Source organism: Elephantulus edwardii, unplaced genomic scaffold, assembly GCF_000299155.1.
Source record: "Elephantulus edwardii isolate Elephantulus edwardi_28Jun2011 unplaced genomic scaffold, EleEdw1.0 scaffold00047, whole genome shotgun sequence".
In the NCBI taxonomy this organism is placed as follows: domain Eukaryota; kingdom Metazoa; phylum Chordata; class Mammalia; order Macroscelidea; family Macroscelididae; genus Elephantulus; species Elephantulus edwardii.
The window spans coordinates 19,085,312-19,098,283 of NW_006399797.1; the positions used below are offsets into that span (position 1 = coordinate 19,085,312).

The 12,972-nt window shown below is 39.0% G+C and overlaps 1 protein-coding gene across 1 annotated transcript in view; it reads right to left on the bottom strand.

The window, feature by feature from the left end:
* The window catches only part of TSPAN8 (tetraspanin 8), a 67,746-nt gene extending 55,526 nt beyond the window's left edge, over positions 1–12,220 (bottom strand). Inside the window, exons 1-2 of the mRNA XM_006886113.1 lie at positions 12,209–12,220; positions 10,063–10,125 (exon numbers count right to left, since the gene is read on the bottom strand). Of these exons, the coding sequence (XP_006886175.1) occupies positions 10,063–10,125; positions 12,209–12,220 (75 nt within the window). The remainder of the gene's footprint in view (positions 1–10,062; positions 10,126–12,208) is intronic.
* Between the last annotated feature and the right edge of the window lie 752 nt (positions 12,221–12,972).

A 12,972-nucleotide genomic window follows, 5' to 3' on the forward strand; every position in this document is an offset into this window, starting at 1 on the left:
AAAAAAAAAAATTCAAACCAAGAAATACAAAAATAAGGCAAGTTCCTGATAATCCATATCAATTGTACTTCCTTACTCCCAGAAGGAGTTCATGGAGTCTTATAGAATCTTTTTTTTTTCCTTTTGCCTGGAATGTCAAGGAATAAGAAGTTGGGGGGAATAGCCGCAGGCCCTTTATTCTATGTTGAATTATATGTCCTTCATAATTAATTTCTTCTTCCTGTCCCTCATGTCTACCAAAACACCCTCACAATATCCTGCCCTACTCTACCACTAATACTCCAAATATGACCTCCAATAAATCACAAATTAAAAATGAAGTTAAACTTTGTGCTTTTGCTAGATTTAAATGATGCATCTAGCCCCGCTTCCTTGTAAACCTACTATCTGTTTTGCTCTTTCTAGGTAGAACACTCATTCCCAGGCTATCTGGAACTCAAATTCCCAGAAACTTCAGTATAACATACAACATAAAATAAATGCTACTTGTCATTAACTTGTTTTTCTTTTTAAGGACATTAAAAATCAACTCTCAACCTACTTGTTGTTAAGTATGTGGAAGTGCCAACCAGTCTTCTATGACTCACAGCAACCATATGAACAATAGAGTTGAACCTTGCTCAATCTTCACTATCTCTGATACACTTGAGCCTTCTGTTAGAGTCACTGTGTCATTTCATCCATTTGAGGGTCTTTTCTTCAGCTGACCCCACACATTTCCTACCATGGTGTCTTTTCTCAAAATCTGGCCAGACATCACTGTGCTTACTTTTGTAAATCAAGCCTAATAGGTGTATATTCTTGATCAGGACTTGAGTATAAATCTAAGATCATATATCTGCTCTAAGAACGGCAGTGTTTAAAAGTCTTCTTGGGTGAACACCGTGTCTGAGTGTATTTAAGGACAGGGGAGGACTTTCTAAGGAGGAGAAATTACTGGAACTAAAGAAGAAGGGGCCAGGTACTTTCTTAATTATGAAGAATGTTCTAGGATGAGGACCATGACCCATACTCTGTTTGACCTCAGAGATAACAAAGTATCCCTTCATAACACTTTAGTAGGCAAAGATCTCCTTTTTCTTTTGAAAACACAATTTCTATTTTCCCCTCTAAAACTCAGCTTTTTACACAGTACTGACTTTTTATCATTGACTTCAAGTAAATAAAATTAATCACATGTGAGTCAAATTAGTCAATGTCTAGGCAGATATGGGCCACTATTTAGTGAGGGGGCAGACAGAGTACAAGAGTCAAAATGTAACTGAAGATGCTTCTTGGCTTTAGTTATTCATTCTTGTCCCCAGATGTCAAGTAACACTCTCACAGCGACAGCAGCTCTCCTATAATGCATTCAATGTGTGTCATTTCTTAACAGACTAAACAGAAAATTTGTTTACTAGAAGCATGAAGGGAAAGAAAACATTACCACATCAACCAGAAAGAAAATACAATACAAGCTACATACACATCTTGAAAAGGTCAAAACACCCCACAGGTAGATGGTGGTTAATCTCTGCAATCAATTATGAGGCATACATATCAGATTCTAGATGCATACCTTCAAATTCCCTTCACATATTCATTCTCCAGAGTTTACAGCACTAGGAAGTCACAGTGACATTTATTGAAATAAAACAAAAGGTGGAGTTGTGATGCACTAAAAGGTTATCAACTAGCATCCACCCTCATCCAACCATGTCCAGTTTTCTCTCCATAGTGGGGTAGAGAACGAGGAAGCAGTTCACTGTTGTTGTGATACCCTGGGTTGTCAAAGGGGGGAAAGAATGATTAAGAAGGAAGGTAAGGAGGGAGAGAGGAAAGAAAAGATAAAGGTAGGATGGGAAGGAGAAAGAGTGAAGGAGAGAGGAAGAAGCTTCCGGAACACCCACTCATTTCAGCAAAAGAATCAAAACAGATGTTAACTTGCTTTATAATGGCTCTTTCAAGGAGGCTGTGGCTCCATACACCATGGTATGAATTTTAATGGAAAATGAATTATCGTAAGAGCTGGCATCAAATTCCTCCTGAGGAGGGAAACTCCCTTTATTTGGGAAAATATCTTGAAAATGTACTAGTGGTGAAAAATACCATCCTAGAGAGTGGCAAGAGCCCAGACAATAAAGAAAAATTGGTAAATTACTTTGCAAGAGGTACGAATAACAACTGGGAGGGGGTATATCTGAAAGAAAGAAAGGACTGACAACAGAGAAGCTAGAATATGGTACCAGAATGGCACTGTGTGAGCTGAAAGTGGCAGAAGAGGACCCTCAATACCTTTTGTTCCACTTCTATCTAACCCCATTCTTTCAATATTTCTAATATTGTTTTATGGAACAGTAGTAACATACATAAACTCAAAAGTCTCAAGCTACAATTAACCTTATGAATGGAACTTGAAATGGGCTTGGACAGGAGTGTTGAACAGGACAGGAAAAGGGTAGGATCATGATAATATTATCTACAGCATGAAAGATGTTGTTGTTTTTGTTATGTGCCATCAAGTCGCTTGTGACTCATAACGACCCTATGTACAAGAGTTCTAAACGCCATTCTATCCTGTGCCACCCAAGCCATCCCAAACACACTTATTCCCACCATTCCAGACACAGAATCAATCCATCACATCGAGGGTCTTCCTCCCCTGCGCCGTCCCTCCACTCTGCCAAACATGATGTCCCTCTCCAAGGACCAGTCCCTCCTTGCAACATGCCCAAAATATGTCAGACAAAGCTTCAGAATCCTTGACTCCAACGAGCATTCCGGCTTCACCTTCTCCAGGACAAACTTGTTTGTTCTCCTAGCAGTCCATGGTATATTCAATACTCTTCTGCAGCACCACAGCTCAAAGGCATCAATTCTCTTTCTATCATCCCTATTCACTGCCCAACTCTCGATGCATAGCACGTCATTGTGAAGACTATAGCCTGGATCAGGCACACCTTAGACTCCAGCCTGACGTCGTTGCTCTTCAGTACTCTTGAGAGGTCCCTCACAGCTGACTTTCCCAGTGCAATTTGCCTCTTGATTTCCTGGATGCTGTTACCAAGAGTGTTGATTGTGGAGCCAAGTAAACTAAAACTGTTAGCTATCTCAATCCCTTCACCACCCATACTGATGCTGCCAATTGGCCCAGGGGTGAGAATCTTTGTTTTCTTGATATTGAGCTTCAGTCCATATAGGGGGCTGAAGTCCTTGACCTTCTGCAACAAATGCTTCAGGTCCTCCTCAGTTTCAGCAAGCAGGGTTGTGTCATCTGCATATCACAAGTTGTTGATGATGCCACTTTCCTCTTCGTATAGCCCAGCGTCTCGGATAATCTGTTCTGCATACAGACTGAAAAGATATGGAGACGGAATACATCCCTGACGAACCCCCTTCTTGATTATGAACCACATCATTGCTTTCACATGCAAGCAAGATTCTACGGAAGATTATAAAAAAATGACTGGAATAGCACATCAGCAGAGAACTGCCAGAAGTCCAGGCTGGGCTTAGAAGGGGTCATGGTACCAGGGATATCGTAGCTGATGTTAGATGGATCTTAGCACTAAGCAGGGAATACCAGAAGAATGTCTATCTGTGTTTCATTGATTATGCAAAGGCGTTTGACTGTGTGGGTCATAACAAATTGTGGCTGACTCTGAGAAGAATGGGAATCCCAGAACATTTAATCATGCTAATGCGAAACCTATACTTGGACCAAGAGGCAGTCATCAGAACATAGCAGGGTTCAAAATTGGGAAGGGTGTATTCCAGTGATGTGTCCTATATCCATACCTTTTCAACCTGTATGCAGAGCAGATTATCTGAGAGGCTGGGCTCTGTGAGGAGAAGTGTGGTGTCAAGATTGGTGGAAGATCAATTAGCAATCTCAGTTAGGCAGATGACACAACCCTGCTTGCCAAAACTGAGGAGGACCTCATGCATTTGCTGCAAATGGTCAAGGACTGCAGCCTTCAGTATGGACTGAGGCTCAAAGTCAAGAAGACAAAGATTCTCACCACTGGACCAATTGGTAGTATCAGGATGGATGGCGAAGAGATTGAGATTGTTCACAGCTTCTGTTTGCTCGACTCCACAGTCAACACTCTTGGCACCAGCAGCCACGAAATAAAAAACACATTGCCATGGGAAAGTTTGCTGTTAGGGACCTCTCTAAAGTACTCAAGAGCAATGGTGTCTCTCTGGAGACTAAGATGTGCCTGATATAGGCCATGGTCTTTGCAATCATTTGTTATGCATCAGAGAGTTGGACAATGACTAGGGAGGATAGAAGGAGAATTGATGCTTTTGAGTTGTGGTGCTGGGGAAGAGTATTTAATGTACCCTGGACTGCCAAGAAAACAAACAGATTCATCCTGGAGAGGGTTAAACCAAGCTACTCCTTGGAGGCAAGGATTCTGAAGCTTTGTCTGACATACTTTGGACATGTTGCAAGGAAAGACAGGTCCTTGGAGAGGGACATCATGCTTGGTATGGTGGAGGGACAGGGCAGGAGGGGAAGACCCTGTATGAGGTGGATTGATTCAGTGACTGGGGTAATCGGGATGGGTGTGTCAGTGGCAATGCGATTAGCACAGGACAGAGCAGGGTTTAGGGCTATTGTACATAGGGTCGCTATGAGTCGCAAACGACTCGACGGCACATAACTACAACAGTGTCTCCTTGTTCTGTTCTGATGACTGCCTCTTGGTCCAAGTATAGGTTTCTCATTAGCACAATCAAGTGTTCTGGGATTCCCATTCTTCTCAGAGTCAGCCACAGGTGCTTGTGATCCACACAGTCAAAAGCCTTTGCATAGTCAATGAAGCACAGATAGACATTCTTCTGGTATACTGTGCTTTCTGCCAAGATCCACCTAACATTAGCTATAATATCCCTAGTACCACGACCTCTTCTAAATCCAGCCTGCACATCTGGCAGTTCTCTGTTGACATATTGTTCCAAACGTTTTTGGATAATTTTCAACAGAATCTTGCTTGCATGTGATATTGTTCAATAATTTTCACACTCTGTTGGGTCACCTTTCTTTGGAATGGGAACAAATATCGATCTTTTACAGTCAGTGGACCTAGCTGGCTGTCCTCCAGATTTCTTGGCACAACTTAGTGAGCACATTCAGGGCAGTGTCTGTTTGTTGAAATATGTCAAGCGGTATGCCGTCAACTCCTGGAGCCTTGTGTTTGTCAATTCCTTCAGAGCAATTTGAACTTCCTCCTTCATCACCATAGGCTCTTGCTCATATGTCATGTCATGAAATCCTTCTGTGTCAGCCTATTCCTTCTGATACAGTGACTCTGTGTATTCCTTCCATCTTCTCTTGATACTTCCTGGATCATTTAACATTCTACCCAAAGTATCCTTAAGTATTGTCACCCATGGCTTGAATTTGTTTTTCAGCTCCTCCAGCTTAAGAAACGCTTAGCGAGTTCGGCCCTTTTGATTTTCTGACTCCAGCTCTCTGCACATTTCATTATTGTATCTTGCTCTGTTGTCCTGGGCTGCCTTTTGAAATTTTCTGTTTAGCTCTTTGATTTCTTGGTTTCTTCCTTTAGTTTTGGCTTCTCGGCACTCTAATGCAATATTCAGAGTCTCATCTGACATCCATCTTGGTCTTTCCTTCTTTTTCAGGCTTTGTAATGATCTTTTGTATTCTTCATGGACGATTTTCTTGATATCCTCCCAGAGCTCATTTGGTCTACGCTTATTAGTGTTCAAGGCCTCAAACCTGTTCCTGAGATGATTCTGAAATCAAAGTCATATTTTGGTTCCCGTGGACTTGATTTAATTTTCCTCAATTTCAGCTTGAACTTGCCTATGAGTAGCTGGTGGTCTGTCCCACAATCAGGACCCGGCCTCGTTTTCACTGCTGATATTGAGCTCCTCCACCGAGTCTTTGCACAGATGTAATCTATTTGATTCCTACACATGCCATCAGGTGAGATCCGTGTGTATAGCCTGTGTTTATGTTTATTATAAAAGGTATTTGCAATTAATAAAATCATTGAATGTGCAGAACTCTATCATTCTATCTCCAGCCCATTTCTCTCACTGAGCCCGTATTTTCCAGCTACTGATCCTTCTTCCCTGTTCCAACCTTTTGCGTTCCAGTCGCCCATTATTATCAATGCATCTTGATTTCATGTTTGATCAACTTGGTCCAAGTATAGGTTTCACATTAGCATGATCAAGTGTTCTGGTATTCCCATTCTTCTCAGAGTCAGCCACAGTTTGTTATGATCCACACAGTCAAACGCCTTTGCATAATCAATGAAACAGAGATAAACATTCCCCTGGTATTCCCTGCTTTCAGTTAAGATCTATCTAACATGAGCTACAATATCCCTAGTACCATGACCCCTTCTAAACCCAGCCTGGACTTCTGGCAGTCCTCTGCTGATGTGCTGTTCCAGTCGTTTTTGGATAATCTTCAGTAGAATTTTGCTTGCTTGTGAAATCAATGATATTGTTCTACAGTTTCCATACTCTGTTGGGTCACCCTTCTTTGAAATGGGAACAAATATAGATCTCTTCCAGTCAGTTGGCCAAGTGGTTGTTCTCCAGATTTTTTAGTACATCTTGGTTAGCACGTCCAGGGTAGCATCTGTTAGCTAGAATACATTAATTCGTATACCATCTATTCTTTGGGCCTTATTTTTTGCTATTTCCTTCAAAGCAGCTTGAACTTCTTCCTTTATCACTATAGGCTCTTGCTCATATGTTGTTTCCTTAAATTCTTCTGTGTCTGCCAATTCCTTTCGATACAGTGACTCAGTATATTCTTTCGATCTTCTTTTAATACTTCCTGGATCATTTAATATTCTGCCTAAAGCAGGTTTGAATCTGTTCTTCAGTTCCTTGAGCTTAAGAATGGCTGAGCAAGTTTGGCCCTCCTGATTTTCTGACTCCAGCTCCTTGCACATGTCATTGTAATATTTTGCTTTGTCATCCCGTGCTGCATTTTGGAATCTTCTATTCAGCTCTTTAGTATCTCGAGTTCTTCCTTCTGCTTTGGCTTCTCTGTGTTCCAATGCAATATTCAGAGTTTCTTTTGACATCCATTTTGGTCTTCCCCCCCCTTCTTTCTTTGTATGACTGTGTGCACTCTTCCTGGATAATACCTTTGATATCCTCCAGCAACTCATTTGGCCTTCGCTCATTGGTTTTCAAGGCCTCAAAGTTGTTTCTGAGATGGTCCTGAAACTCAGATAGGGTAGACACAAAGTCATATTTTGGTTCCCATGGATTCAGGAACCTGTATACAGAAGAGATTATCTGGGAGGCTAGGCTCTAAGAGGAGAAGTGTGGCATCAGGATTGGTGGAAGATCTGTCAAAAATATGTATTATGAAGATGACATAACCCTGCTTGCTGAAACAGAGGAGAACCTGAAGCGCTTGCTGCAGAGGGTCAAGGACTGCAGCCTTCAATGTGGATTGAGGCTCAATATCAAGAAGACCATGATTCTTACCACTGGACCAATTGGCAGCATTAGGATGGACAGTGGCGAGATTGAGATTGTTCACAATGTTAGTTTGCTTGGTTCCAGAGTCAACACTCTTGGCACCATTAGCCAGGAAATTAAAAGACATATTGTCATGGGAAAGTCTGCTGTTAGGGACCTCTCCAAAGTACTGAAGAGCAACAGTGTCTCTCTGGAGACTAACGTGCATCTGATACAGGCCATGGTCTTTGCAATCACTTGTTATGCATCAGAGTTGGACAATGACTAGAGAGGATAGAAGGAGAATTGATGTCTTTGAGCTGTGGTGCTGGAGAAGAATAGTGAGTGTATCATGGACTGCCAAGAAACCAAACAGATTCATCCTGGAGAGGGTTAAATCAGGCTGCTCCTTGGAGACAAGGATTCTGAAGCTTCATCTGACATACTTTGGACATGTTGTAAGGAGTGACAGGTCCTTGGAGAGGGACATCATGCTTGGGAGGGTGGAGGGACAGTGCAGGAGGGGAAGACCCTCTATGAGGTGGATTGATTCAGTGACTGGGGTAATTGGGGTGGATGTGTTGGAGGCAGTGCGATTGGCACAGGATAGAGCAGGGTTCAGGGCTGCTGTACATAGGGTCACGATGAGTCGCAAGTGACTCGATGGTACATAATGTGAAGGTTTACAAAGTGATTGGTTTCATTCATGTACATCGTCCTGCTTTCCTCTGTCCCAATTTCCCTCATATTGCTTGTTCCATCCAGACTATTAAATTGCATACACATTATATATAATCGTCCTTTCTTTAACCCATTCCAGTGCAGTATTCACTATCTATCCATTCTTTTTTTGCTTTCTTCCTCCTCATCTCAATCTTCTTATTACAATAGTGGGCTTATGCAGTATTTTTGCCTTTGTGACAGATATTTTACTCAGCATAATGTCTTCAAAATTCCTCCATGCTGTATAGTGTTTTATGAGCTCACTGATGTTCAATGCACTGATATTCAGTTGTATAAATGTACCATAATTTCTCTATCCATTCAACTATTGATGGGAACTTTTGCTGTTTCTCTTTGCTAAAGTGAATAATGCTGCAATAAACATGAATATGCACATTTTTAACAAACAGTGTTGGCAAAATTCGAAAACTATCTGCAGAAAACTAAAGCAAGATCCAAACCCCACCCCATACAATAAAACCAACTCATAGTGGATCAGAGAGAGACCTAGGAGTAAAATTTTTAAACCCATAAAAAAATTGTGTGAATAGATTTTTTTAAGCCATACTAAAACTCTACAAACGGAAGAGGATAAAAAAATTTATTCTTTTTGAGATAAGGAGAGATGATCTGTTTCCACCAATTGTACAAGAGGCTGGCTTTAAACAAATAGTAGAGGAGGCAAATTTCCATTTTGATCCCTTTTCACCTCCTCAATCATGGAAATCTCCTATTTTAGAGAATGGTATCTTATCCAATCTCCAGAAAGTCCCAATTGTAAGGCACATAGAAATTCTCATTAATTAATTTTAATTGCGAAATTCCACTTCAATAAGAATGATTTACGAAGCAGTTGCTGTACAGAGGTAACTCATGGTTGCTGTGATGCTGAAGACTGTGACAGTGATGTGCCAATCATGGTAATGGGCACTCATGGTGGACAGTGTTGGCTGGAGCTTTCTGACTAAATCAAGCCTGGAAGCAGGAGCGGCATCTACTTCCAAAATGGCTTGCCTCTGGAAACTGTGTGTATGAACAGTGCTCAGGCTGTTCGTTCACAGGGTCGCTATGTGTCATCTATGACTCGACGGCATTAAACAACAACAACAACAAAGAAAAAATCATAACATTTCCTCAAAAGGCTATACATAAACCCCCCCATATGAGTCAGCTATTGCACTGCTAAGAATATTCCACGAACATTAGAACTGAGACAGAAACAAACATACATACACCTATGTTTATAGCAGCATTATTCACAACAGTAAGAACTTGGAAACAGTCCAAATGTCCATCAGCAAATGAGTGGATTGAGAATTTTTGGTATATTCACACAACAGAATACAATGCAGCACTAAGAAATAACAATTTTGTAAAAACTTATAATATGGGAGTATAGAGAACATTATGCTGAGTGAACTAACTCAGTCTCATCACGACAAATACTGCATAAGACAAATATTTAAAAACAGAGGGATAACTAGTAAGAAGTGTATAAATATCCCAAAGAGGGTAGGGAAAGCTGGAAGGGGGAAGGAAAAAGTAAAGGAGGAAAATCACTAGGATAGTACAGTTTAGTGGGCAGACTGGGGGTGAGGGTGAAGGTATTAGGAAGGCTCCAATGGGGACTTGAAAAGTTTGTGTAGTAATAGTTATAGATCAATGATAATTAATTATGTAAAATACAATGAACATGAATGATTGTATTAAACACAATGTACATAAAAGATTGTAAAAGAAACAAAAAATGATTCTATGAAACACAATGTAAATGAATTAGTATATGAAAACCAAACAAAATATAAAAAAAGAAAAATGATAGCAAAATGATGATGATGATGATAAGAAATAAATTACTTTGAGGGTTTAAAGACTTTTACTTGTTTACATATTTACCTCATTACTATCTTGGTTTACTCGGACCCAAATTGCTATTCCCAGGAACAAAATTCCACATACCTGAGATTAAAAAATGGAAAGAAAAAGCAATATGTTAGAATACAATTAAGATTAAAAAAATCTAATTCCACATAAAACTTGTCTATTCTGACAACAATGGCTTATCATTAATTATACCATTATAACATGGAACTATAAGGTATATTCAAATGAGGATCATTTCTAAAATGTTAAACTGTAATTCATAAGTTTGATGAGGATAATTCTGTTTCTCATTAAATCTATTTTTCGGTCTATGGATAAGAAATCATCTCCATAGGGTTGGGAGGGGGTGGATTTGCAGGGATTATTTTTCGTGTTTTAAATCCAGTCTTGTGTTTTCTGAAAATTGTAACATATAAATTATAAGACACAACACTATAAAGCTAAAACATGCTCCCTTATGCTCCTGTGGCGCTCCTGGGTTTGTCTCTCTTGAACATTCCAAAACTGAAACAGAAGGGGTAACTGACCAACAAATAGTCATTAAGACTGAAGAACCAGGAAGAAACTGGGAAAAATTGGGAAAAGTAGGATATTAAAAAAAAATTCTAGTAAGAAAGTTATAACTTAATCAATAGTAATTACACTCAGATAAGCTCTTTCTGAACATAAGATCTGTTAGGTGGTAAAGTTTACCCAGAAGGAAGAATAATAAGGAACAGTATTTAAAATCTTAAATTCCTGTAATGACTTTACCAGATTATTTAATTTGGACCAATGCCAACATATAAAATGTGAAACACGTTTTATTTTAGTGTAAGGAAGCCCTTTGTCTTTCAGGGTTCAAAAAAGGGAAATACATTGCGACCTTCAGGGGAAAAAATACATAAGATCTGTTGTAAGATAGAAAGATTGAGAGCGGGACTGGTAACTTATTAGACACAAGAATTCTTAAGAGGACTTTCAATACTATTCCAGCCTCACTGGTCCATGTCTTCCAGTACCTGATGATCTTGGAACATCATTGTTTTCATGGTTGACAGAGCTCATATTTACCATCACAAAGCAGCAGTTTCATTTTTAACAAGGTCTCACAACCTTTGCTTTGGGAATATAATCAAGACCTTGTTAAGAAATTGAGTACAGCTAAGTAGTATAATAACCATAACACTGATGCTCCCTAAAAGACCTTGAAAATCTAGGTTCAAGCCGTTTGTTTTGGTTAAAGAAATGAAAACTTTGAAGGGCAACAGTCACATCAGAAGAAATCTAAGATAATTTCTGGTCCAATACCCTGCTACTACATAATTCATCTACTGCAAAATAATTAATGCAATTAAACTTTCCTTCAGCTCACCAAATGACTCATACGTTTAATTATTTTATAGGTGTGTACAAGTGGTACACACAGCGCTACATATATACTATAATAAATAAACACTGAAAAAAATCATAAACTCTTCTCATTTCCTCTCCTCTTCCTGAATTCAAAATTGTTTTTCAACTCCAATCTTGAGAATTATACAAACTTTCTTTGTGATTTTCAAGTAACCTAAGTTATCATTACAACTCCATATGCAAATTACCTTTTTAAAGATTTTCTTCAAATTTATTTAAGAAACACACAAAAACTAACATTTAAAACACAACATTCTCCTAATTAGAATGGATTATTGGAGAAATTCACTTATGAAGATTTTTGGTAGGTGATAATCTACTCCAACTCACTGTGATCCAATATTGTTAGATTCTGTATTATGCAAATATCATTGTATTGTTCTGTGCCTTTGAGATGGAACCAACCCATAGTTGGCCCTTCAGCAGTTTTCATATTTACTAATATGTAAATATTAGTTTTAATATTATGAAATTATTTGTAAATCTGAATAGACACAACATCAACTGATTACCTTTAATTGTACTTTCTATATTCCCACTACAAAAAAGAAATGTTGACTATCAAAATACTGGTTCCTGAATTCTATCCATATTCTGACTTCCTTTCATTTTCTTCACTCTTCATCAATTGTATTCCTTGACTGTCTGATACTTTTGCCTCACAAGTTAGCATCTTCTTTTGCCTAGATCCCATTTGCACTTATGTCATCTTCTCTTCCACAAAGAATTGGCCTCCACATAATTCACTGTCTCTGGTAATTACCCCATCTTCCATGTTTACCCTGACCCTCAAGGATCTTTACGAGACTCTCAAGCTTAATCTATCAAATGGGCACATAAGAAAATTTTTCTTTTTTTTTTAACAGATCATTTAGGGAATTAGAGTTTACACCCATTATTATTATCTGTAGCACCCCTAGCTCTCTTTATTTGGAAGCAGAGGAATGTCTATCTGTGTTTCATTAACTATGAAACAGCCTTTGAGTAAGTGGATCACAACAAATTGTGGCTAGCCTTGAGAAGAATGGGAATCTCAAAACATTTAATGGTTCAAATTTTGTAAATAAATTAGTATAAAAAATTAATATAAAATATTATATAGGAATGATTGTATGAAGCACAATGTATATTAAAGATTATATAAAACAATGTATATGAAGGGAGCTCTGGTGGCCTAATGGCAAGAAGCTGCACTGTAATCCCAAAGGCTTGTGGTTTGAATCACCAGATGCTGAAGGAGGGGCAATCTCCTCCTGTGCCAGTTAGATCTGATTCAATGGTACACAAGAAAAAAACAAAAAAACAAAAACCACCAAAACTTAAGGAAAAACCACTTAATTTTGCTCATGCAAAACTTATACCAGGACTAGGAAGCAGTAGTCAGAACAAAACAGAGAAACACTGCATGGTTCAGGATCAGGAAAGATGTGCATCAGGGATGCATCCTATTGCCATACTTTTTCAATTTAAATGCAGAACAAGTCATTCAAGAGGCTAGACTTTATGAGAAGAAATGTGGCATCAAGA